Source organism: Ranitomeya imitator, chromosome 2, assembly GCF_032444005.1.
Source record: "Ranitomeya imitator isolate aRanImi1 chromosome 2, aRanImi1.pri, whole genome shotgun sequence".
Classification (NCBI taxonomy): domain Eukaryota; kingdom Metazoa; phylum Chordata; class Amphibia; order Anura; family Dendrobatidae; genus Ranitomeya; species Ranitomeya imitator.
In genome coordinates, this window is record NC_091283.1 from 492,628,631 (window position 1) to 492,653,306 (window position 24,676).

General features: G+C 45.2%; 1 protein-coding gene across 1 annotated transcript; it reads right to left on the bottom strand.

Moving 5' to 3' along the window:
• On the bottom strand, positions 1-24,676 carry LSM12 (LSM12 homolog). Its single transcript, XM_069751458.1, has 5 exons — positions 24,492-24,676; positions 17,476-17,609; positions 9,199-9,308; positions 1,227-1,353; positions 1-726 (listed from the first exon to the last, which is right to left on the bottom strand). Exons 1-5 carry the CDS (start codon positions 24,610-24,612, stop codon positions 634-636), a joined length of 585 nt encoding a protein of 194 aa, XP_069607559.1. The 5' UTR covers positions 24,613-24,676; the 3' UTR covers positions 1-633.

Below are 24,676 nucleotides of genomic sequence, written 5' to 3' on the forward strand. Positions count from 1 at the left end.
TTTACTTTTGTTTTTCGCTTTTATTTTTTGTCTTTTTTGTTGTTTTTTTTTTTAAATTTTTTTATTTTTGTTTTTTCTTCATTTTAAAGTTTGTTTTGTTCTCCTTTTTACAGGCAATTTTATAACCCTTTCATGGCCAAAGGGAGCTATGCCAAGCACCGACTGGTCCCAGGGGCTGAAAAAGGGTTGAAGATTTCCCACAGCAACATAACAGATGAGAGAAACACAAATAAAAGACAAAGTAAATATTACAAAAACAAAAAAATGGGGGAAAAAAAAATAACACTGTTGTGGGAGAAATACAACCTTGGGAAAATCCTGAATTGGAGCCGGACTGGCAAATGGGAGGGAGAGAAAAAAATAATAATGGGGTTCCCCATGGGGTCCTTTATAGGCTTTGCATCCCCTCAACCCCCTCAATACAAAATCCAGGATTAAAGAGGCCATTGTAGGAAGGGGTTGAGAGGGACTAGTCCGGAAATAAAAGCTACCCATACCACCCCGTTCCACCCCCCTACTTGCCCCGAACCCTATGATGGCCACCCCTTCCTCTTTAGCTCTTCGCACAGATCCCACCATAGTGGAATAAAGAGCAGGCAGCTCAGGGGCAGCCAGGCCGATGTGGCTGAGGACTCAGGAGGATGTGCTGGTTTCCTTCTGTGATGGTTGGATTGCATTTCTCTGCAGCCCCTTCTGATTTTCCACATCTCTAAAGTGTTTTTCAACCTAAAAATTTAGATGAAAATTAGAAAAAGGTCTGCAAAACACATACAATTATGACAAGTAGGATATGGTTGCTAATATAAGACACCATTTACATGCAGCAGTACTGGAGGGACTAGTATATGAGGAGGGAGTAAAGGCACTGTGGCGATCACTCAGCGGGCATTGCTTTCCATTCATTAGTTGATCCAACAATGTAGGGCTACTGCCAAGAATTGCAGCTCCACATCTATTCAAGAATGCAGGCGCTGACTGCAGTCATCAGCAGCGACCAGGACGCTATATGGAGCAGTGCTTTTCAGCTCCAGTCTACATACAGCCACCAAGGGATCTGATAACAGCTGATCCGACTGGAAGTGTCAGACCACCGAAGATACCATACAGATGACCCATCCCATGCATAATCATTAATATCATTAGCCAGCAAGAAAAAAATGTAACGTTATTAAAAAACCAAGTAACACAGAATAACAAACTTAAAATTAAACCGAGAAGTAACTCACTATTTTCCGAACATGGCTTAGTGCGCTGCCTTCTTTGCCTTTGCAGTTTTCCACTTGATACGGTGGAGATATAACTACCTCTTCCATAACTACTATATTCTTCTCTTGCCATTTACAGTCCTTTATCCTGGAAAAGAAAAATGGACAATGTTCACAATGCACAAACACTAGAATTCCAAGGATCACAAGATAGAGAAAAGGTGAAACCACCACTCGTGGCAACCCCTTACATAAGGAGCAATACCATAAAACAGTCCAACTCCGGAACAAGCAGTGAAGTAGTAAAGCAGTGATTCCCAACATGTTAAAAGGACTGTCAGCACAGGATGACTACTCAAACCAAGTTCCACCACTTGGTGCTTGAGAGGGGGCAATCATTTATACACACCTTCCCACCTGCTGTTTTCCATCCATCTCCCCCCCCCCCCTCTAGGATTGATAGATCTTGCTTCAAAGAGCCAGAGAAGGGTAGAGATTGAGGGAAAGCGAGCAGTTGGGAAGCTGTAGGTAAAGGTTTGGCCCCGCCATGAAGCACTGAGTGACTGTACTTGGTTTTAAACAGCAATTCTGTGCCAACAGTCCCTTTAACCCCTTAGTGACAGAGCCAATTTGGTACTTAATGACCGAGCCAATTATTGCAATTCTGACCACTGTCACTTTATGAGGTTATAACTCTGGAACGCTTCAATGGATCCTGCTGATTCTGAGATTGTTTTTTCGTGACATATTGTACTTCATGTTAGTGGTAACATTTCTTCGATATTACTTGCGATTATTTATGAAAAAAACGGAAATATGGCGAAAATTTTTAAAATTTTGCAATTTTCAAACTTTGTATTTTTATGCCCTTAAATCAGAGAGATATGTCATGAAAAATAGTTAATAAATAACATTTCCCACATGTCTACTTTACATCAGCACAATTTTGGAAACAAAATTTTTTTTTGTTAGGGAGTTATAAGGGTTAAAAGTTGACCAGCAATTTCTCATTTTTACAACACCATTTTTTTTTTAGGGACCACATCACATTTGAAGTCATTTTGAGGGGTCTATATGATAGAAAATAATGAAGTGTGACACCATTCTAAAAACTACACCCCTCAAGGTTCTCAAAACCACATTCAAGAAGTTTATTAACCCTTTACGTGCTTCACAGGAACTGAAACAATGTGGAAGGAAAAAATGAACATTTAACTTTTTTTTGCAAACATCTTAATTCAGAACCATTTTTTTTATTTTCACAAGTGTAAAAACAGAAATGTAACCATAAATTTTGTTATGCAATTTCTCCTGAATACGCCAATACCCCATATGTGGGGGTAAACCACTGTTAGGGCGCACCGCAGAACTTAGAAGTGAAGGAGCGCCGTTTGACTTTTTCAATGCAGAATTGGCTGGAATTGAGATCGGACACCATGTCACATTTAGAGAGCCCCTGATGTACCTAAACAGTGGAAACTCCCCACAAGTGACACCATTTTGGAAACTAGACCCCTTAAGGAACTTATCTAGATGTGTGGTGAGCACTTTGAACCCCCATGTGCTTCACAGAAGTTTATAACGTAGAGCCGTGAAAAAAAAAATTGCATTTTTTCTACAAAAATGATCTTTTTGCCCACAAATTTTTATTTTCACAAGGGTAACAGGAGAAATTAGACCACTAAAGTTGTTGTGCAATTTCTCCTGAGTACGTCGATACCCAATATGTGGGGGTAAACCACTGTTTGGGCGCACCGCAGAGCTTGGAAGAGAAAGAGTGCCGTTTTACTTTTTCAATGTAGAATTGGCTGGAATTGAGATCGGACGCCATGTCGCGTTTGGAGAGCCCCTGATGTGCCTAAACAGTAGAAATCCCCCACAAGTGACCCCATTTTGGAAACTAGACCCCCCATGGAACTTATCTAGATGTGTGGTGAGAACCTTGAATGCCCAAGTGCTTCACAGAAGTTTATAATGCAGAGCCGTGAAAATAAAAAATATTTTTTTTTCCACAAAAAAGATATTTTAGCCACCAAATTTTTATTTTCACAAGGGTAACAAGAGAAATTGGACCCCAAAAGTTCTTGTCCAATTTGTCCTGAGTATGCTGGTACCCCATATGTGGGGGTAAACCACTGTTTGGGCGCACGGCAGAGCTCGGAAGGAAGGAGCGCCGTTTTGGAATGCAGACTTTGATAGAATGGTCTGCGGGTATTATGTTGCGTTTGCAGAGCCCCTGATGTACCTAAACTGTAGTAACCCCCCACAAGTGACCCCATTTTGGAAACTAGACCCCCCAAGGAACTTATCTAGATGTGTGGTGAGAACTTTGAATGCCCAAGTGCTTCACAGAAGTTTAGAATGCAGAGTCGTGAAAATAAAAAATATTTTTTTCACAAAAAAGATTTTGTAGCCCCCAAGTTTTTATTTTCACAAGGGTAACAAGAGAAATTGGACCCCAGAAGTTGTTGTCCAATTTATCCCGAGTACGCTGATGCCCCATATGTGGGGGTAACCCACTGTTTGGGCGCACGGCAGAGCTCAGAAGGGAGGGAGCACCATTTGACTTTTTGAGCGCAAAATTGGCTGTCGTATTTGGAGACCCCCTGATGTACCTAAACAGTGGAAACCCCCCAATTCTAGCTCCAACCCTAACCCCAACACACCCCTAACCCTAATCCCAACCTCATCCATAATCCTAATCACTAACCCTAACCATAATCACAACCCTTACCCCAAAACAACCCTAATGTCAACCCTAACCATAACCCTAATCAAAACCCTAAATCCAACACACCCCTAATCCTAATCTCAACCCTAACCTCAAACCTAACCCTAATCCCAATACACCCCTAATCACAACCCTAACCTTAACCTTAACCCTAACCCCAAGCGTAACCCTAATGCCAACCCTAATCCAAACCCTAACCCTAATACGAACCCTAATCCAAACCCTAACCCTAATCCCAGCTCTAAGGCTACGTTCACATTAGCGTTGCGCCGCTGTTGCGTCGGCGACGCAGCGGCGACGCGCCCCTATGGTTAACATAGGGGACGCGTGCGTTGTTTTGGTGGCGTTTTTCGCCACGTGCGTCGTTTCCGACGCTAGCGTCGGACGCAAGAAAACGCTACATGTAGCATTTTCTGTGCGTCCGATTTTCGTCAAAAACGACGCACGCGTCGCAAAACGCGCGCGTTTTTCCGTGCGTCGCCGACGCAACGGCGACGCGACGCTAATGTGAACGTAGACTAACCCTAACTTTAGCCCCAACCCTAGCCCTAACTTTAGCCCCAACCCTAGCCCTAGGGCTACTTTCACACTTGCGTCGTTTGGCATTCCGTCGCAATCCGTCGTTTTGGACAAGAAACGGATCCTGCAAATGTGCCCGCAGGATGCGTTTTTTGCCCATAGACTTGTATTGCCGACGGATCGTGACGGATGGCCACACGTCGCGTCCGTCGTGCACTGGATCAGTTTTGTTTTGGCGGAGCGTCGGCACAAAAAAAGTTCAATGAAACGTTTTTTTGTACGTCGCATCCGCCATTTCTGACCGCGCATGCGTGGCCGTAACTCCGCCCCCTCCTCTCCAGGACATAGATTGGGCAGCGGATGTGTTGAAAAACTACAGCTGCTGCCCACGTTGTGCACAATTTTCACAACGTGCGTCGGTATGTCGGGCCGACGCATTGCGACGGCCCCGTACCGACGTAAGTGTGAAAGAAGCCTAACCCTAAGTGTAGCCCCAACCCTAACCCTAAGTTTAGCCCCAACCCTAACCCTAAATTTAGCCCCAACCCTAACCCTAAATTTAGCCCCAACCCTAGCCCTACCCCCTAACCTAACCCTACCCCTACCCCTAACCTACCCCTAACCCTACCCCTAACCCTACCCCTAACCCTACCCCTAACCCTAATTTTAGCCCCAACTGCTGTTCTCTTGCCGGCCGGCAGATGGAGACAGATGGCGGGCGCACTGGGCATGCGTCCGCCATGTTCTGCTGCCGGCGGCCAGGAGGAGCAGCAAGAGGATCCAGGGACCTAGGCGAGTATGCTAGGGTCCCCGAATCCCCCTATTTCTCTGTCCTCTGATGTGCGATCACATCAGAGGACAGAGAATTACACTTTACTTTTTTTTTTTTTTTTGCGGTCGCCGGTAAACAGTTAATTACCGGCGATCGCAAAACAGGGGTCGGTAATACCGACCCCAAAGATTCTCCCGGTGCCGGCCGGCGGGCGCACTGCGCATGCGCCCGCCATTTTGAAGATGGCGGCGCCCACCGGGAGACACGAGGAGCATCGGGGGAGCTAGGTGAGTATTGGGGGGCCACCTGGGACCCCTTTTCTCTGTCCTCCGATGTGCGATCACATCGGAGGACAGAGAAATTAAAGAGAGATCGCTTTTTTTTTTTTTTTTTTTTGCGATTGCCGGTAAACGGTTAATTACCGGCGATCGCAAATGCGGGGTGGGTTAAAAACCCCCCGAATCATGTTCTCTGGGGTCTCGGCTACCCACGGCAGCCGAGACCCCGGAGAAAATCGGCCTCTGGGGGGCGCTATGGACTTTTTCCACAGCGCCGTTAATTAACGGCGCTGTGGTTTAAGTACCCTTAGCGGCCGCCGTTAAAAGGCGTATCGGCGGTCGCTAAGGGGTTAAACTACAGCTCCAAGGATCCTCTGGCAGACAGCATCTCTGAACAGTTTAAGTCGATGCCTATGGTGACACTAGGAGGGCATCACAAGGGTACCAACATTCTCACAGGATTCAGTGATTTTCTGGTATCAGCAAGTGTTATGATTTAACAGGTGGATTAAATATTTCCGGATCATGTGATGACCTATTACTACACTCCCTGACAGAAGTCATGTCGCTTATCTAAGTTATGTAAATAAAAGCTTATAACCTGACGTTAAATTCATCCATTGGTTGTATAAATTATTCTTTTGAAGCCGAAACCCTCCGAAATGTGGTTTAGGTTAAGAAAATAAGTTGGCATCAATGCAGAAATATTAATCAGTTAATGGACACAGAATGGTCAGATTTTGGCAAGACAAAAATTTTGTCGAACACAGAAAGTAATGCGATATTCAAACAAATAATTAACTTAAAAAGATCTGCAAACAGTTTGTATGTTCTCTCCGTGTTTGCGTGGGTTTCCTCCGGGTACTCCGGTTTCCTCCAACATTCCAAAGACATACTGATAGGGAATTTAAATTGTGAGCCCCATTGGGGACAGCGATGATAAAGTGTGCAAACTGTGCTGCGGAATATGTTAGCGCTATATAAAAATAAAGATTTATTTAATTTTAAATACAAATATATGTTGCATAACATTGGTGAATGAAGTTGTGGTGCTATTAGAGTCATTTAATATTGTGTGTGACTTCCATGAGTTTGAAGGACTGCATCCATGCGGTTCAACAATGATTCATACAATTTATTAATGACATCATCAGGAATAGCAAAGAATGCAGTCTTACATGCCTCCCAGAGTTCATCTAGATTCTTTGGTTTTGTCTTCCAAGCTTCCTCTTTCATCCTACCCCAAACATGCTCAATGATGTTCATGTCTGGTGACTGGGCTGGCCAGTCCTTGAGCACCTTGATCTTTTTTTGCCTGCAGGAACTTTGTTGTAGAGATGGATGTACGAGATGGAGCACCATCCTGCTGCAGAATTTGACCCCTTTTATGATTTGGAATATAAGAGGTAGCTAATACTTCATGATATTTTAGGCTATTGATATAGCCTTCCACCTCGTAAATGTTTTGCACACCCCCAAACTGAATGTAATCCCAGACAATGATCTTTCCACCACCAAATTTAACTTTTCTGGGTGTATTTTGGATCCATACGGGCTCCAGTAGGTCTCCTGCAGTATTTGCGGTGGCTGTGGTGTAATTCTACTGAAGATTCATCAGAGAAATCCACCTTCTGCCACTTTTCCAGCGTCCATCTGTTTAGCAGGCTGTGGGACTTTGCAAATGCCACACGTTTTTTTTATTTGCCTTTTGTTTAGTGCTGGCTTCTGGGCACTGATTCGACCATGGAGGCCATTTCGAGAAAGAATCCTACAAACTGTTCTAGTTGACACAGGGACTTGAGGTGACCAGGCCTGTTGGAGCTCTGCTGCAGTGTAAGAGGGGCTTGCTTTGGATTTTCTAACCAACAAACATTCCTCCTGGGCAGTTGTCTTGCGGAGTCTGCCGGACCTGGGCTTGTCAAACATCTCCAGTCTCTCCAAATCTTTTTTTTAATACTTTGTACTTGACGCTGAGACACATTAAAGGTGCCAGCCACCTCTGCAGTGGATCTGGTCTTGAGCATCTTGATAATCCAGGCTTTAGTCACAGGGTGGATTTTTGGCATGTTGTCATTGCTCAAGTTGCAGTTCAAGTGAAGGTCTCGGGTGCTGGCTTTCTTTTTATACACATACACACACACACTAAATAACCGATCATTTACTGAGCACAAGTGAGGATGTAAACTAGGATTGGGTGCATTATATGACCAGGCAACAAAACTTTCGTCTTGCCCAAATCTGACCATTCTGGGTATGTGCACATGTTGCGGAAAGGTGTTGATTTTTCCGCAATGATTTTGGTAAATCAGCAGGAAATCCTCACTGCGGATTTACCGCGTTTTTTGTGCGGATTCCACCTGCGGGTTTTACACCTGCGGATTCCTATTGAGGCGCAGGTGTAAACCGCTGCAGAATCTGCACAAAATTGACATGCTGTGGAATAAACAATGCTGCGTTTGAGCTTTTTTTTTTTTTTCTGCAGCTTGTGCACTGCGGATTTTGTTTTCCATAGGTTTACATGGTACTGTAAACTTATGGAAAACTGCTCCGAATCCACAGCGTGTGCACATACCCTCTGTGTCCATTAAATGATCAATATTTCTGCATTGATGCCAATTTTCTGAACCTAAACCACATTTCGGAGGGATTCAGCTTTCAAAAGAATAATTTATACAACAATGGATGAATTTAATGTCAGGTTATAAGCTTTGATTTACATGACATGGATAAGCGACATAACAGTGTACACTCCCTGACAGAAGTTGAAACACCTGAGGACTTCTAGGGATATAACAGAGGGAAGAATTACATCATTAGCCAAACACAGCTAACATCCCATACACAAACTTTTCATTCTTTGAAATAGTCATGTAATTCACCAGATACATTTCCAGAAGCTGAAAAGTCCTGCTTCAGAGCCATCTTCACTAGTCTTTTGACTCTTGGTCAGTTTTAATATAGAAGTCTGCCATCATGTTGTAAGCTGTTGACACTGGTGATAAGTGAAAATAAGCTCTGGAGGCAGATTTTCAGGGAGACCTGTATCTGACTCACAGACGTTAACAGCTCATGGCATTTGAATAAAATGATACCCTGGTATCTGTTTATTAACTTCCTATGACCTACATGCCCATATAGACAGCTTTGGAGGGTTGATCCTACCGACAGATTCCCTTAAGGCTATAAGCACACGTTGCAGATTATTTGCAGTTTTTAAGCGTTTTTGTGCTATAAAAACGCTATAAAACCGCAAATAATCTGCATACATTAAGCATCCCATCATTTATAATGGAATCCGCAATTTCTGTGCACATGATGTGCGTTTTTCCGCATGAAAAACGCATTGCGGAAAAATAATGAACCTGCTCATTAATTTTGTGTTTTTTTTCGCGGATTTCCCACTGTCTAATGCATTGGGAAATGTCCGGGAAAAACGCGCAAAAACCACATCAAGACCGCGCAAAAAAACGCATGCGTATTTCATGCGGAAATCTGGCAGAAATGTCCGGATTTTCATAGGAATTTTCTGCATGAATTCCTGAACGTGTGCACATAGCCTTAAAGTTTAGTGTACTGGATTCCCACAACGATTGACAGCTCTGAGGCAGAATAATGAAGACTGACTTTTCTCTGGGTTCCAGCTATACGGTTAGACTAGTTTTTATAAATTACCTCCCTACTTAGACCACTTACGTCTTATGAATGGTTTGGAATAGTTGCTGTCCATCCACAGAGACACCAGCACTGATGGCATAGGCCTGGCTCATCTTCTCTTCCTTCTCCAATCGAGCTCTGCTTGCCAGCTGCACAAAAAGAAATACAATGAGAACGCTCATGAAATTGGAAGGATGCCATTAGTTTACTTCAACGTTCACAGATGGCACAACTTCGGCTTCTGAGGCTCTTGTCACCTGCATATTGCAACAAATGCCACAGCTCTGTACAATATTGACATTGTGTATCTCAGTAGTGCAGACTCAGGATTTGGGTAAAACTTGATGTAAAGCATTTTTTCACAATCCCCTTACAGAATCTGATAAACAAAGCTGCTCCCATGGGTATGTGAAACAACCGGCTTAATAAAGTGACTGATATATGACTTACCATTAACAAGAAACTAATGTCCAACAGCAAGAGATGGAGGGGGGGGGGGGGGGGGGTAGGGGGAGGATTTGGGCGAATTGTTGCTATTGATCCAAAGTATTCAGAATTTTTTTTTTTAACCCTTTCACAAGGCCAAATTTTACAATTCTGACCAAGGTCACTTTGTGGTAATAACTATGGAACACTTCAATGGATCCCGCTGACAGGCCATCCACGGTGACTCCAACATAGTATTCGAGCACACCCAAAATGCTCTATTAATGCACGAACATGCTCAGATAACACCTTATTGTAGTGCCCAGTACATTGCAGTGGCTATATAATTGGGATTTGGGGAATGCAGAACTCGCTGGATTTCTTTTTAGGGTGCTAGGAGCCATTTCCCTTTTCCAGTGTTTTTGTGCTACCAGTAACATGGAAGCCCCCTATATTTCCATTGATAGATGAAGAACCAGAGGTTTGTTTTTTGTGGACTGAGTGGAAGCTTTTATTGGGAACATTTTACATAATGTTTGGGATCAGTTATCCGGCGCTCTCCGCTGAGCACCAACATCGAGGTTTCCATCTAAATTTCAGAATTACACGATTCAGATGAAACACCCTGTTCAGTGGTGTCTTTCAAAAGCACAGAACTGTGGTTGAACGCACTTATGCAAAGCATAAGCCAGACGGCGTCCGTTGAGACTCTATCTGCTTCATTATAGTGAATCTTCCACCGGAGTTCCGTCTCAATCATGTATTTCAGAGATTTACACGGAAAACCCAGTGTAAGCGCTCACCGCAGGATAAATGTGAGCTGAACCTTACTGCAATATTTGGGAGGCAGAAAGAACAAATCAACAAAAGGTGAAAAATTGGCTTTAATTTTTTTTTTTTTTAAGTGGTTTCTTGTGATCTATACTATTAAAATTTACATTAGTCTTTATCACGTTTTTTCCACTTTTTGTTCGGCAGTATGATTAAAAAGCATTTTTTGCCTTTTTTTATTTATGGCGTTCATTGAAAGGGTCAACTAGTAGGACAGAATTATAGATCGGACTGTTCCATAGCAAATGTAAGCTTTTCACTGTCCTGATTACTGATCTAATACCTTGCAATGTTTTTGCATAGCAGGGTATTAGATTTTTGCATTGTGCACAGGGAGAAGGAGTGTGAGATCTTGCACTGAACAGGAGCTCACAGTCCATCGTACCTGGGTGACCCCGTGTCCATCTTTAAGCCTAGGGTCACCATGGAGACCATCGTCACCAGGGCTGTGGATTCCGACTCAAACACCTCAATTTCCCTGACTTCTGACTCCACGGCACTGCCTCACTACTGAGCATGTACATAAAGTGCAGCACAGATTCATCCCAACTAAAAGCCAAGATCCTTAGATCAGGAATAGCTTTCCTAAATTCTTATGAAAATATTTACATCATGTACTGCATTCTACTACTGTATCAATTATATATTTTAGGAGTCTGTCCATTTTATACCAACTCCAAAGTGGACCGACTCCACAGCCCTGATCGGTACAATCCCTGATCGCAATTGCGTTGTGCCAATCAGAGCAGAGAGGGTGCTCCCACCCTCTGCTACGCCAAGCTTTGTTTCTGTCACTATTGAAAGCAGCGTCAGAGGGGTTAAAAGCCAGTGATAAGTCCTAGCACCAGTCGTGGGCGTTTCTGCAGGGTGTCAGCTAAAATTTATAGCTAACGCCTGCTGTGCAAGTGAACAGACACGATCACCCCACCATACATGTACAGAGGTTTTTGGGAATGCACCTACCGTGGATCCGTACATTTACGGCGGATGTCGAAAGGGTTACGTTACTGTATGTTTACACAGATATGGGCTCTTTAGAGTTCATTTGTATGGTCTTTACAGGGGGCTATGCCCACCAGGTAATGCGAATGAGCGAAAAACACGCCAATGGAAAATCAGTGGGCAACACCCACTTGGTCAGAGCATGGAATGAGCCATTACTGATCAGCGAGCATCTGAAGCTTAGTTATCCAGTGTAAACAGGTCATTGTACCACAGATGATCAACAAGTAATCTAAACACAAAATCTGTAAACTAGCAACAAACGTCCCCCAACACAATGTAAAGAATCAATAATGTACCCCTTGACGCGCGTTTTAAGGGCAAAGTCTTCCTCAGAAGGTATGCACCCCTTCTGAGGAAGACTGCCATCGAAACACGCATCAAGGGGTACGTTGGACGTAACTGAACTCTTGGTATTCATATACATCTGTGGTTTTTACTTTCGCTGCTCTTATTAGTTCCCTTGATCTTTGATATGCATGACAGTGTCCCTGATTGCCATTAGGGAATTATGCACTTTATACTATTACACGTTTTTTCCTTAGGCCAATCAGGGAGGGAAGAACTCACAGATATATGTGTGATAAGTTTTTATATCTGTCTTGAGACTCTTGACTATGAGCACTATGCACTTTACTCTGTATTTACCTATATGAAATATTGAACTGTGCTTCAAGCGAATGATATTAAATTCTTTATCTTGGATGTAATACATGTGGTATTTTTATACCCAGGATACGGTCATCATACATGTTCCGTCCAGTGTATGTTTCTTTCCATCCTGTTTTTCAGTTATCTCTTTAAAACATTTTAAAATTTGTATTTTCAATAAAAACATTATTGATTATTTATGTTGTGTTGGGGACTTTTGTTGCTAGTTTACAGATTTTGTGGTTGAACATGGTCCTCCGTACTTTTGAGACTATTCAGTTCAGTCAAGTAATTTAAACAGACCAAAATAGTGATGTTAAATCTACACTTAAGGTACCGTTACACTAAACAACTTACCAACGATCACGACCAGCCGTTGTGTGGTCGCTGGGGAGCTGTCACACAGACAGCTCTCTCCAGCGACCAACGATCAGGGGAAAGACTTCGGCATCGTTGAAACGGTCTTCAACGATGCCGAAGGCCCCGGGTAACCAGGGTAAACATCGGGTTACTAAGTGCAGGGCCGCGCTTAGTAACCCGATATTTACCCTGGTTATTATTGTAAAAGTTAAAAAAAAAAAAAAAAAAAAAAAAAAAAAACACTACATACATTCCGATGTCTGTCATGTCCCCCGCCGTCAGCTTCCCGCACTGACTGTCAGCGCCGGCTGTAAAGCAGAGCACAGCGGTGACGTCACCACTGTGCTCTGCTTTACGGCCGGCGCTGACAGTCAGTGCAGGGAAGCTGACGGCGGGGGACGTGACAGACATCGGAATGTGAGTATGTAGTTTTTTTTTTTTTCACTTTTACAATGGTAACCAGGGTAAATATCGGGTTACTAAGCGCAGCCCTGCGCTTAGTAACCCAATATTTACCCTGGTTACAAGTGAACACATCGCTGGATCGGCGTCACACACCGCCATCCAGCGATGACAGCTGGTGATCAGCGACCAAAAAAAGGTCCTGATCATTCCCCAACAACCAACGATCTCCCAGCAGGGGCCTGATCGTTGGTCGCTGTCACACATAACGAGATCGTTAGCGGGATCGTTGCTACGTCACAAAACGTGACGTTGCAACGATATAGTTAACGAAATCGTTATGTGTGAAGGTACCTTTAGGGAAAGAAAAGCTAGACCGTAATGATATGCACACCAGTGTACAATACAACCAATTAAGTACGAAATTATATTTTAGAAAGAATAATTAAAAACACAAAATAGCCAACAACGGCTTCCAAAAATAGTCAATAATGGAGCCCCCAGAGTATAATAAAACAGTAAAAAAATGTGTTAAGGGGCAGACAGATCACAGAAACTCACTGTGAATCTAAAGTGAATACATTGTATAATATAATCAATTAAATAATATCTCTAAAGTACAATACATCAAATAATGTATACTAATATGTAACAAGAAGTTCAAATATCAATATATCCCAAGAGGGTAATGAGACAAAAACATCCAGAGAGTACAAGATAATTTAAACAAATGCACTATATAGCAAGACAATTGCCACCAAGAAAGAATGGAAAAATCACCATGGATAAAGTGTACATATAGCTAATCAGTGTAGTATAATCCTTGTGTGAGTGAGGTCCATAGCAAGGGTCCAAACACCCAAATAAGATAAGGATGCAGGAAGGGACAACCTCACAGTATGGCTGCTGTAGGGCAGCTTTCTCAGGGAGATGTGCGACATGTGGCTGAAGTCACCCTTAACCCCTTAGTGACAGAGCCAATTTGGTACTTAATGACCAGGCCAATTTTTGCAATTCTGACCACTGTCACTTTATGAGGTTATAACTCTGGAACGCTTCAACGGATCCTGCTGATTCTGAGATTGTTTTTTCGTGACATATTGTACTTCATGTTAGTGGTAACATTTCTTCGATATTACTTGCAATTATTTATGAAAAAAACGGAAATATGGCGAAAATTTTAAAAATTTTGCAATTTTCAAACTTTGTATTTTTATGCCCTTAAATCAGAGAGATATGTCACAAAAAAAATAGTTAATAAATAACATTTCCCACATGTCTACTTTGCATCAGCACAATTTTGGAAACAAAATTTTTTTTTGTTAGGGAGTTATAAGGGTTAAAAGTTGACCAGCAATTTCTCATTTTTACAACACCTTTTTTTTATTAGGGACCACATCACATTTGAAGTCATTTTGAGGGGTCTATATGATAGAAAATAATGAAGTGTGACACCATTCTAAAGACTACACCCCTCAAGGTTCTCAAAACCACATTAAAGAAGCTTATTAACCCTTTACGTGCTTCACAGGAACTGAAACAATGTGGAAGGAAAAAATGAACATTTAACTTTTTTTTGCAAACATTTTAATTCAGAACCATTTTTTTTATTTTCACAAGTATAAAAACAGAAATGTAACCATAAATTTTGTTATGCAATTTCTCCTGAATACGCCAATACCCCATATGTGGGGGTAAACCACTGTTTGGGCGGTAAACAGTTAATTACCGGCGATCGCAGAACAGGGGTCGGTAAAACCGACCCCGATCATGTTCTTTGGGGTCTCGGCTACCCCCGGCAGCCGAGAACCCAAAGATTCTCCCGGTGCTGGCCGGCGGGCGCACTGCACATGCGCCCGCCATTTTGAAGATGGCGGCGCCCACCGGGAGCCACGAGGAGCACCGGGGGTGATAGCCCCCCGATACTCACCTATCTGGGACCCCTTTTCTCTGTCCTCTGATGTGCGATCACATCGGAGGACAGAGAAATTAAAAAGAGATCGCGTTTTTTTTTTGTTTTTTTTTTTGCGATCGCCGGTAAACAGTTAATTACCGGCGATCGTAAATGCGGGGTCGGTACAAAAACCCCCGAATCATGTTCTCTGGGGTCTCGGCTACCCCCCTGGCAGCCGAGACCCCGGAGAAAATCCAACTCTGGGGGGCGCTATTCACTTTTTCCACAGCTGTGCTTTAAGTACCCTTAGCGGCCGCCGTTAAAAGGCGTATCGGCGGTCGCTAAGGGGTTAAGGTACCTTCACACTGAGCAACTTCTGAACGATAACAATAGCGATCCATGACGTTGCAGCGTCCTGGATAGCGATCTCGTTGTGTTTGACACGCAGCAGCGATCAGGATCCTGCTGTGACATCGCTGGTCGGAGCTAGAAGGCCAGAACTTTATTTCGTCGCTGGATCACCCGCTGTCATCGCCAGATCGGCGTGTGATGCCGATCCAGCGATGTGTTCACTTGTAACCAGGGTAAACATTGGGTTACTAAGCGCAGGGCCGCGCTTAGTAACCCGATATTTACCCTGGTTACCATTGAAAAAGTATAAAAAAAAAAAACAAACACAACATACTCACATTCCGGTGTCTGTCACATCACTCGCCGTCAGCTTCCAACACTGACTGTGAACGCCGGCCGTAAAGCACAGCGGTGATGTCACCGCTGTACTTTACGGCCGGCGCTCACAGTCAGTGCGGGAAGCTGATGGCGAGGGACGTCACAGACACCGGAATGTGAGTATGTTGTGGTTTTTTTTTTTACATTTACAATGGTAACCAGGGTAAACATCGGGTTACTAAGCGCGGCCCGATGTTTACCCTGGTTACCCAGGGACTTCGGCATCGTTGGTCGCTGGAGAGCTGTCTGTGTGACAGCTCTCCAGCGACCACACAACGACTTACCAACGATCACGGCCAGGTCGTATCGCTGGTCGTGATCGTTGGTAAATCGTTTAGTGTAACGGTACCTTTAAGGTACCTTCACACATAACGATATTGTTAACGATATCGTTGCTATTTGTGACGTAGCAACGATATCGTTAATGAAATCGTTATGTGTGACAGCGACCAACGATCAGGCCCCTGCTGGGAGATCGTTGGTCGCTGAATAAAGTCCAGAACTTTATTTCGTCGCTGGACTCCCTGGAGACATCGCTGGATCGGCGTGTGTGACACCGATCCAGCGATGTCTTCACTGGTAACCAGGGTAAACATCGGGTAACTAAGCGCAGGGCCGGCATCGTTGGTCGCTGGAGAGCGGTCTGTGTGACAGCTCTCCAGCGACCAAACAGCGACGCTGCAGCGATCCGGATCGTTGTCGGTATCGCTGCAGCGTCGCTTAATGTGAAGGGGCCTTTAGCCTAATGTGTCTGGGTACCTCGAAGTCCAAAGTAAATACTTTATCATAAAGTCAGGGGCAGAGCCCAGAATCTGCACCCCTGAACAATAAAAAGGCATTCAATGTAAATGACTGAGCCCTCTACAAGGAAAGGTGAAAGGCAAAAAACCTACATCTCTATTGTACAAACACCTGACAAATGCTAAATGGCTGGCTATCCACTGATTGAGTTAGACTAGGTACACATTATGTCTGTGGCCATTGTTGGGCACATATTCTCAGACAGTGGCTAATCCACCATAGGACCTATTGTAAAGAAACATACCACTTGGTAAGGGATTGCTTCTACACACGAGAACAGTCTGCTGTGCATTCCTACACTCTTTCCAGCACATGCCTGTTAGACAGAAGCTAAAAAACACTTTTTGGCCTGTGTTTGGTGGCAGTCTATGGTAACGCTATAGTATGTGTTGGGAAAAGCTCCCAACATATACTGTAGGCGTAGGGTAAGGGTACAAGCACAATATGTAATGAGCTTCACTAAGACGTTTGTAATATTTTTATAGTCTTCAATTGTTACATTGAAACAATCAACAAGTAGGTTTACTTATGTTATAGCGGTTCTACACACATTAGTCAAGTGCAGCTGATATCTTTTTTCAGGTAACTGGAAAAGTTTAACTCCGTTAAGCTACAATATGGCTGGACGGATCATGCATAATAGGGCGAGTGCATAAGACGTCCTTTATATGCCGCAGCACTTGTAGAATTATCCCAAGGTGATACAACTTCAGGAAAAACACCAGCAGGAGGCTTCCGTGAAGTGGCTCCGTCAGCAATTTTGCCATCACTTTCTCAGCCTTTTTATGGTTGTAAAATGATTACGCACAGCCCCAGTTCAATACACCCACTGCTTCTATGCTAGCAGACGTCAGCTGAAGCCCAAACAGGTGTAGAAGGATTAGGGATTATTCAGGTCACGACATATTTTTCCAGTTATGTAAAACATGAGATGCACCACGACTTATAAGCAAAATGCACATCACCAAAAATGTTACTTTAGTCAGGGACAGGAGTAACATTTTTTGGCGCAATAAGTGCCAATCCCATCCCCCAAGGATTTGATAGCCAGACACAGCCACGCCCTGTCCCGCCCCAGCTCCTCCACAGGTTCAGCCATTTTGTTGGAGATGCAACTATACAAAGTATTGTTGCCAGTTTTCTGGCCTAAACAATTTGATATATCGGCCCCTGAGGCTTTTAGATGAGCAAGCAGTAGAAACAAGTAGAAGACCACTTACCTTGCCAATGTTGAGGGAGGCTAGAGGCGGAGGGGTCTGTGTGCGATCATTCAGCACCTCTACATCAGATACATACTGCAGGTTGAGCAGGAGGATGTCAGCATGGTTGGGTTTTCCACTTGTCGAGGGGCACTCTGCAGATGCGGTGGTTAAGGAAGGTACGACACATACTAAACAAGATCAGTCTGGAAATTAACAAATGTGAAGGGCAAGGAGCAGCTTCATTCACCCACAGGAGGCTCTAAAGCCAAGTTCCCCAAACTCCACTCCTCACAGTCCCAATAGGTCATGTTCTCAGGATTCCCCTATTATTGCAGGGGTGATGGAAGCATCATCAAGGCATCAGGAATTCACTCACCTGTGTAACACTATGGAAATCCTGAAAACAGAATCTGTGGGGGGCTGTAAGGACTGGAGCTTGGGAAACACTACTTTAAAGCAATCACAACTTTCCCCAAAACTGAATCGGCATGATATTTGGCCCACAGGGCCCAACATGTATCTGGACCAATGCATCAGATCAAAAGTAGTCACCAGCTGTCCCGGAGGCCCTGTGTAATAGCCCTGAGCAGCAATTCATCTAGGGCAGCTTGGAAATGGGCGGCAGAGTCCGTTTATGACTGCTCTATCCTAACTCCCCGACAAAGGGGTCTCTGCATAACCACTAATGACCTGTGAGGGTGTAGACTCCCAGCGATTACACTTTAAGCACCTAACAGGTTTATAGATATGACTTTTTAATATCCTAATTAGAAGGGTTAGTCTTTGAAAAGCTTATCAGTAGTGATGAGCGAGTGTGATCGTTGTTGGGGTGACCTCCGGGTATTTGTTAGTGTTCGGAGATTAAGTTTTCATCACCTCAGCTGGATGATTTACAGCTGATAAACAGCTTGAATACATGTGTTGATTCCCTAGCAACCCCCACATATGCTTAGGCTGGCTAGTAGCTGTAAATCTTTCAGCTGAGGTGATGAAAACAATCTCCGAACACTAAAAAATACTCGGAGGTCACCAGAGCGTGCTCAGGAAAACCCGAGCAACGAGTACAATCACTCATCACTACTTATCAGTGTTCTTCCAGAAACAGCACCACACCTGCCAATGTGCTCATTCCCTCTTCGAAAAAGCAACGCGAAACGCGCGTCAGGGGGTTCTCCAGAGTCACCGGCACTGGTCACCTCACCATGGGTAAGAAATCCTGCATCTGATATGCCTTATATATTGGTTTCCCTGCTTATTATTTTTTGCATGGAGGACACTTGTCCATATAGGAGTTAGCAATATATTTTACCATTGTGTGCCAACTTGGATGCTCATACATATATACCATGGTGATACATACACTTATGTGCCTGTGACTTGGATGTTTTTGTACTAGGGTCTCCCCTTTTCTACATATACTAATGTCTTGTATTATATTGACACTTAAGATTTTTTGAAATAAAATATTGAGTTTTTATATATACTTTCGTATAGAACGTCACTGTCCTGGTACATACATGGGTATAGTCCAATATCTTTTCCCAACTGTGCATCAAGTGTGTGGGACCCATGTTATTTCTGTAGGTGTGTTTTCATTACCTGCCAATGTGTGTAGTACTGCCGGTCTGCCCTTACATACTTTGATAGCCAAGTTAAAGTGAGTTTGTCACCACCTGCCAAATAAAAAATATAGTTCTTACCGATAACGGTATTTCTCTGAGCCCATGACAGCACCACGGAGAGAGGGGATCCGCCCACCAAGGACAGGAAACCTACGAATAAAAAGGCGGTACCACTCTCCTGCATCAGTTGTTTTACATAGAGAACGATGGGAGACTACTAAAAACATTTGTTAATTTTAACTGTTTAGTATAACGAGATACCACGTGACTTTAAAGACTATGAATAGACTATGGCACTATTTTGATGTGTGCACCCACAAGTGAAGGGAGGGAATGTACGGGTGCCGTCATGGGCTCAGAGAAATACCGTTATCGGTAAGAACTATATTTTTCTCTGTCGCCCATGACGGCACCACGGAGAGAATTGCATAGATAGTACATTCAGGGAGGGACCACCGCTTCCAGAACCCTTGTACCGAAGGCAAGGTCTGAAGAGGAGATTAGGTCCAATCTATAGTGCCTATAGAATGTGGATGGTGAGGACCAGGTAGCAGCTCTACATATCTGGTCAATGGAAGCTCCGGCCTTCTCCGCCCAGGAAGTTGCCACTGCCCTTGTCGAGTGAGCCTTAACCTCCCCGGGAACGGACATTCCACTTGCCGAGTATGAAAGACTGATGGCGTCCGTGATCCATCTTGCTATGGTGGCTTTAGATGCTTTTTCCCCTTCCGGGGACCCTGGAAACACACAAACAGAGAGGGATCCTCCCTACTCTCTCTAGTGACTTCTAGGTAATGTAAGAGACATCTTCTTACATCTAGTGTATGTAATGTTTGTTCCTCCTTATTTTTAGGGTTGGGACAGAAGGAGGGGAGAGATATCTCTTGAGACCTGTGAAACTTTGAAGCCACTTTCGGGAGATATGCTGGGTCTATTTTTAAAATGACCCCATCCTCTAGAAATTGTGTGTAAGGAGGGTTAGCTGAAAGAGCCTGTAAGTCGCTAACCCTACGGGCAGAAGTGAGGGCGACTAACAGGGCGGTTTTGAGAGATAGGTTTTTTATTGAAGTTTCGTGTAATGGTTCAAATGGTGGTCTAGTCAGGGCTTTAAGGACCAAGTTTAAGTCCCATTGAGGAACAACTTTTACCCGAAGAGGCCTTGATCTTCCTGCTGCTCTTATGAATCTAGAGACCCACCTGTTTGAAGCAAAATCAAAATTAAATAGGGCTCCCATTGCTGCCACGTGAACTCTTAAAGGGACACTGTCACCTGGATTTGGAGGGAACAATCTTCAGCCATGGAGGCGGGGTTTTGGGGTTTTTGATTCACCCTTTCCTTACCCACTGGCTGCATGCTGGCTGCAATATCGGATTGAAGTTCATTCTCTGTCCTCCGTAGTACATGCCTGCACAAGGCAATCTTGCCTTGCGCAGGCATGTACTATTTAAGACAGAGAATGAACTTCAATCCAATATTGCAGCCAGCATGCAGCCAGTGGGTAAGGAAAGGGTGAATCAAAAACCCCAAAACCCCGCCTCCATGGCTGAAGATTGTTCCCTCCAAATCCAGGTGACAGTGTCCCTTTAAGGTACTAGTGGCTAAACCCCTCTGCAACCCGTTTTGTAGGAACTCTAATATGGAAGTAAGGGGAATTTCTTTCCCTATTTTCGCACCTGATGATGACAGAAACTTTTTCCATATCTTGCCGTACTGTTTCGTTGTAACCGGCTTCCTACTTTGTAACAAAGTTGAGATTAACCCCGGAGAGAACCCTCTGCTTCCTAGTAGTTTCCTTTCAAGAGCCAAGCTGTCAAGTGCAAGTTCTTGACCTGCGGATGACAGACTGGGCCCTGTGACAATAGATCCTGGAGGTCTGGTAATACCCAAGGGTCGGATATTGACATCTTCCTCATCCATGAGAACCAAGGTCTCTTCGGCCAGAACGGGGCAATTAAAATGACCAGCGCCACGTCCTCCCGAATCTTCCGCAGCACTGCTGGAATCAGGATAAGAGGAGGGAAGGCATAGACTAGATGGTGACCCCAAGACATCAGAAACGCGTCCACTACTACCTGGTTCCCCAGGGGAGATAGGGAGCAAAAGGAGACTACTTTTTTGTTTAGATGGCTCGCAGAGAGATCTATTTTGGGAACACCCCATTTTTCTGTGATCTGGGTAAATATCGCCTGATTTAGTTCCCATTTTCCCTGTTTTAGGCTGGACCGACTGAGAAAGTCTGCTTTGTAATTGTCTACTCCCTTTATGTGCAGGCTTGTTAGGGATAGGAGGTTGCTCTCGGCTATTTGTAGGATTGACTTGGTCACTTCCATTAGATTTTTGGAACGGGTGCCCCCCTGATGATTTAGGTAAGATACCACCACCCGATTGTCCGACATCACTCTTACGTGGTGAGAGTGAAGGACCCCCAAGAATTCCTGAAGGGCAAATTTGACCGCAAGAAGTTCCTTCATATTGGAGGATTTGTTTGCTAGTGTCGGAGACCAGATGCCCTGGGCTACTAGATCGCCCAGATGAGCCCCCCACCCTGAGGGGCTTGCGTCTGTAGTCAGGACCTTCGAGATCTGAATTACCCATGGGACTCCTTGGGAAAGATTTTCCTGCGATGTCCACCATGTCAGAGAGTGATTGGTGGGAGGAGATAGAGTTAACCGCCCGTCTAAATGCCCTCCTAGATGGATTTGCTCCGACAATATCTGCCATTGGAGATCTCTTGAATGTAACTGGGCCCACTGGACCGCGGGGATGCAAGAGGTCATGGAGCCTAAGAGGGACATACCCTGACGGAGTGTTATGGAGGGGAGAGATTGAACTCTTGATACTAAACTTTTTAGTTTCTGTATTTTGTTCCCCGGGAGCCGACATTCCATTTTTTTGGAGTCTAGAGTGAGACCTAGGTACTCCTGGACCTGAGAAGGCATTAGTCTGGATTTTTCTATGTTTATTAGCCAACCCAATTCCTTTAAGGAATGTATCACTATTGCCAGTTGATTCTCGCAATGTTGCGGGGAGGCCTTTTTTTTTTTTTCTCTGCGCCTGCGCAGTAGCTCCCAGCCGACGGCGAGGAGCGCCGACGCCTACGCAGACGAGCTTCTACGGCGCCCGAGCGGCAGACACCGCCGGCGCCTGCGCGGAAGCTCCTGCCGCCTCGCGAGACCAGCGCAATCCCGGGCATGCGCCGAACTTTCAAGATGGCGCCCGGAGTGCAGATATGGCGCTGCTGACCGGCGCCCCCGGTCCTATGCAGTCCCTAACGCGCGGCTCTGCACGCCCGATGGCGGTGCAGTGTGCAGACTGACGCTTCTTGGGGAGGGCCGCGCCTCCCGCAACCACAGAGGGACCTCCCTGGATGTTGCCGCTGCATCTTACCTGGGGAGGTGACCGCGAACTCCTTGTCACCTCCCCCGCACACCCTAGAGGCCCACTAGCCCCCAGCAGTGGCGCTTCGGGTCACCACCCCAGCCGAGGCAGAGGGACCCCAGCTGCCTGAGTCGGACTGGTTGGCCCCGGAATTCCAACGTCGATCTGGTAAGTCCGTAGGTCTCCCATCAAGGACAGGAAACCAACTGATGCAGGAGAGTGGTACCGCCTTTTTATTCGTAGGTTTCCTGTCCTTGGTGGACGGATCCCCTCTCTCCGTGGTGCCGTCATGGGCGACAGAGAAAAAAACAACACATTAAAACAGCTATATAGGGGACTTAGCCCCTATAAAGATCATACCGGAATGACATTTTAAATAGATGAGAAAACTACAGTGATTAATCTGCAGATGAGGGAGCTTTAAGGTACGTGCACACGTTGCGGAATTGGCCCTCGGATTCGCAGCAGTTTTCCATGCGGTGTATAGTACTATGTAAACCAGTATTTCCCAAACTCCAGTCCTCACGGACCCCACGGGTAATGTTTTCAGGATTTCCATAGCGTTGCACAGGTGAGACAATTCCTGATACCTTGATACGTCCACTACTTGCACAATACTAAGGAAATCCTGAAAACATGACCCGTGGGGTCTGTGAGGACTGAAGTTTGGGAAACACTGATGTAAACCTATGGAAAACCAAATCCGCAGTGCACATGCTGTGGAAAATTCCACATGGAAACGCAGTGGTTTATTTCCCTGCAGCATGTCAATTCTTTGTGCAGATTCCGCAGTGTTTTACACCTGTTCCTTTATAGGAATCCGCAGGTGTAAAGACGCAGGCAAAACCCGCACAAAATCCACAGAAAACCCCAAGATAAAATACAGGTCATGGAATCCGGAATGTGTGCACATACCCTTAGTGCACCCTTGCCGTGGCCAATAGCTCAGTTACGACCACCTCAATTTGCAGTCTGAGCACTCTCTCTGATCCGGTGCTCATTTTCCACAGCCAGTGCTACCTGATCTCAAGCCGTGATCACACCGTTCCTGCAGGCATTGTCCTCATACCTGGCTCCTGTCTGAGGCTTCTGCTCACTAGACTGTCCTATCAATCAGATAAAGTGCTCAGAATGCAAACTGAACAGCATAATGGTGCAGCGAGTCCTTGTCACAACCAATGGTGCACCGAAACTGGTTCTCTCAGCCGCTAAAGTGTACAAGCTGCTGCTAAGATTTTTACAGGGGATAAGATTCCTATATATCATTTTAAGTAGTTTAATGTGTTTCGGGGGGGGGGGGGGATGGGTTTTTCATGGATTACACGTGTACAGCCTACAGGGCTGCTTGTCTTTGTTGCAGACAGATTGAAATAAAAAAAATAATAATTAGATTCTAAGTCAGGTATTAAAACTGCAAATTTACAACTATGAGAAACTCAGCGCACTCCTGGCATCATGGGTCTGACAAGTTCCCATTAGTTTGGGGGTGTTCTCTGCACGCAGGGGAAGCACTGATGGAAGTCAGTCCTGACTGGTCGGCACTGTTACAGTCCTGGGGGTCCCAGCTCAAATCCCACCAAAGACATCTGCAAGGAGTTTGCACGTTCCCCCTGCGATTTCTTGGGTGTAGATTGTGTCCCCACTGGGCACAGCGATGCTGATGGCGCTATGTAACAATCTGCACACACCGGATACAATGTTGCATCAGAGTCATGAATTCTAATAATCCGCTGTACCCGGCCATGGAGACCCAGCAGCCACCACACTGTGCCCTGCAGTGCTGATAACACAAGAGTGGGCAGTGCCCCACCTGCCAGGCACAGGACTGACAGAACACACGGAAATGCCCCCTAGTACAGGGCCGTACCCGCAGGGCACCTCCAGCATGGATGCAGCGCCCGCTCCCTGCCCGGTGCCTCCACCTGCTGGCTGCACGCTGTCAGCTCCCCCACAGGCAGCACCTTACTGCGCCCCCTCCCCCAGCCTCCGGCTCTCCCTCTCCGCCCCCGGCCCCTCCGTCACTGAAAGGATACTTAGCGCCAGCATCTTGCTCTGGTAGTCGAACGCCACCACCTCTCCCTGCAGCCGCGTCTCCTGGCACGTCCGGCATGAAACCTGGGAGCCAACGCTGAAATATTCCCCCGGAGCCGCCATCTTCCTCCAGCCGGCCTGTGCGTGACGTGCTTAACCGCAGCGACCTCAGCGCGCAACCTTACCA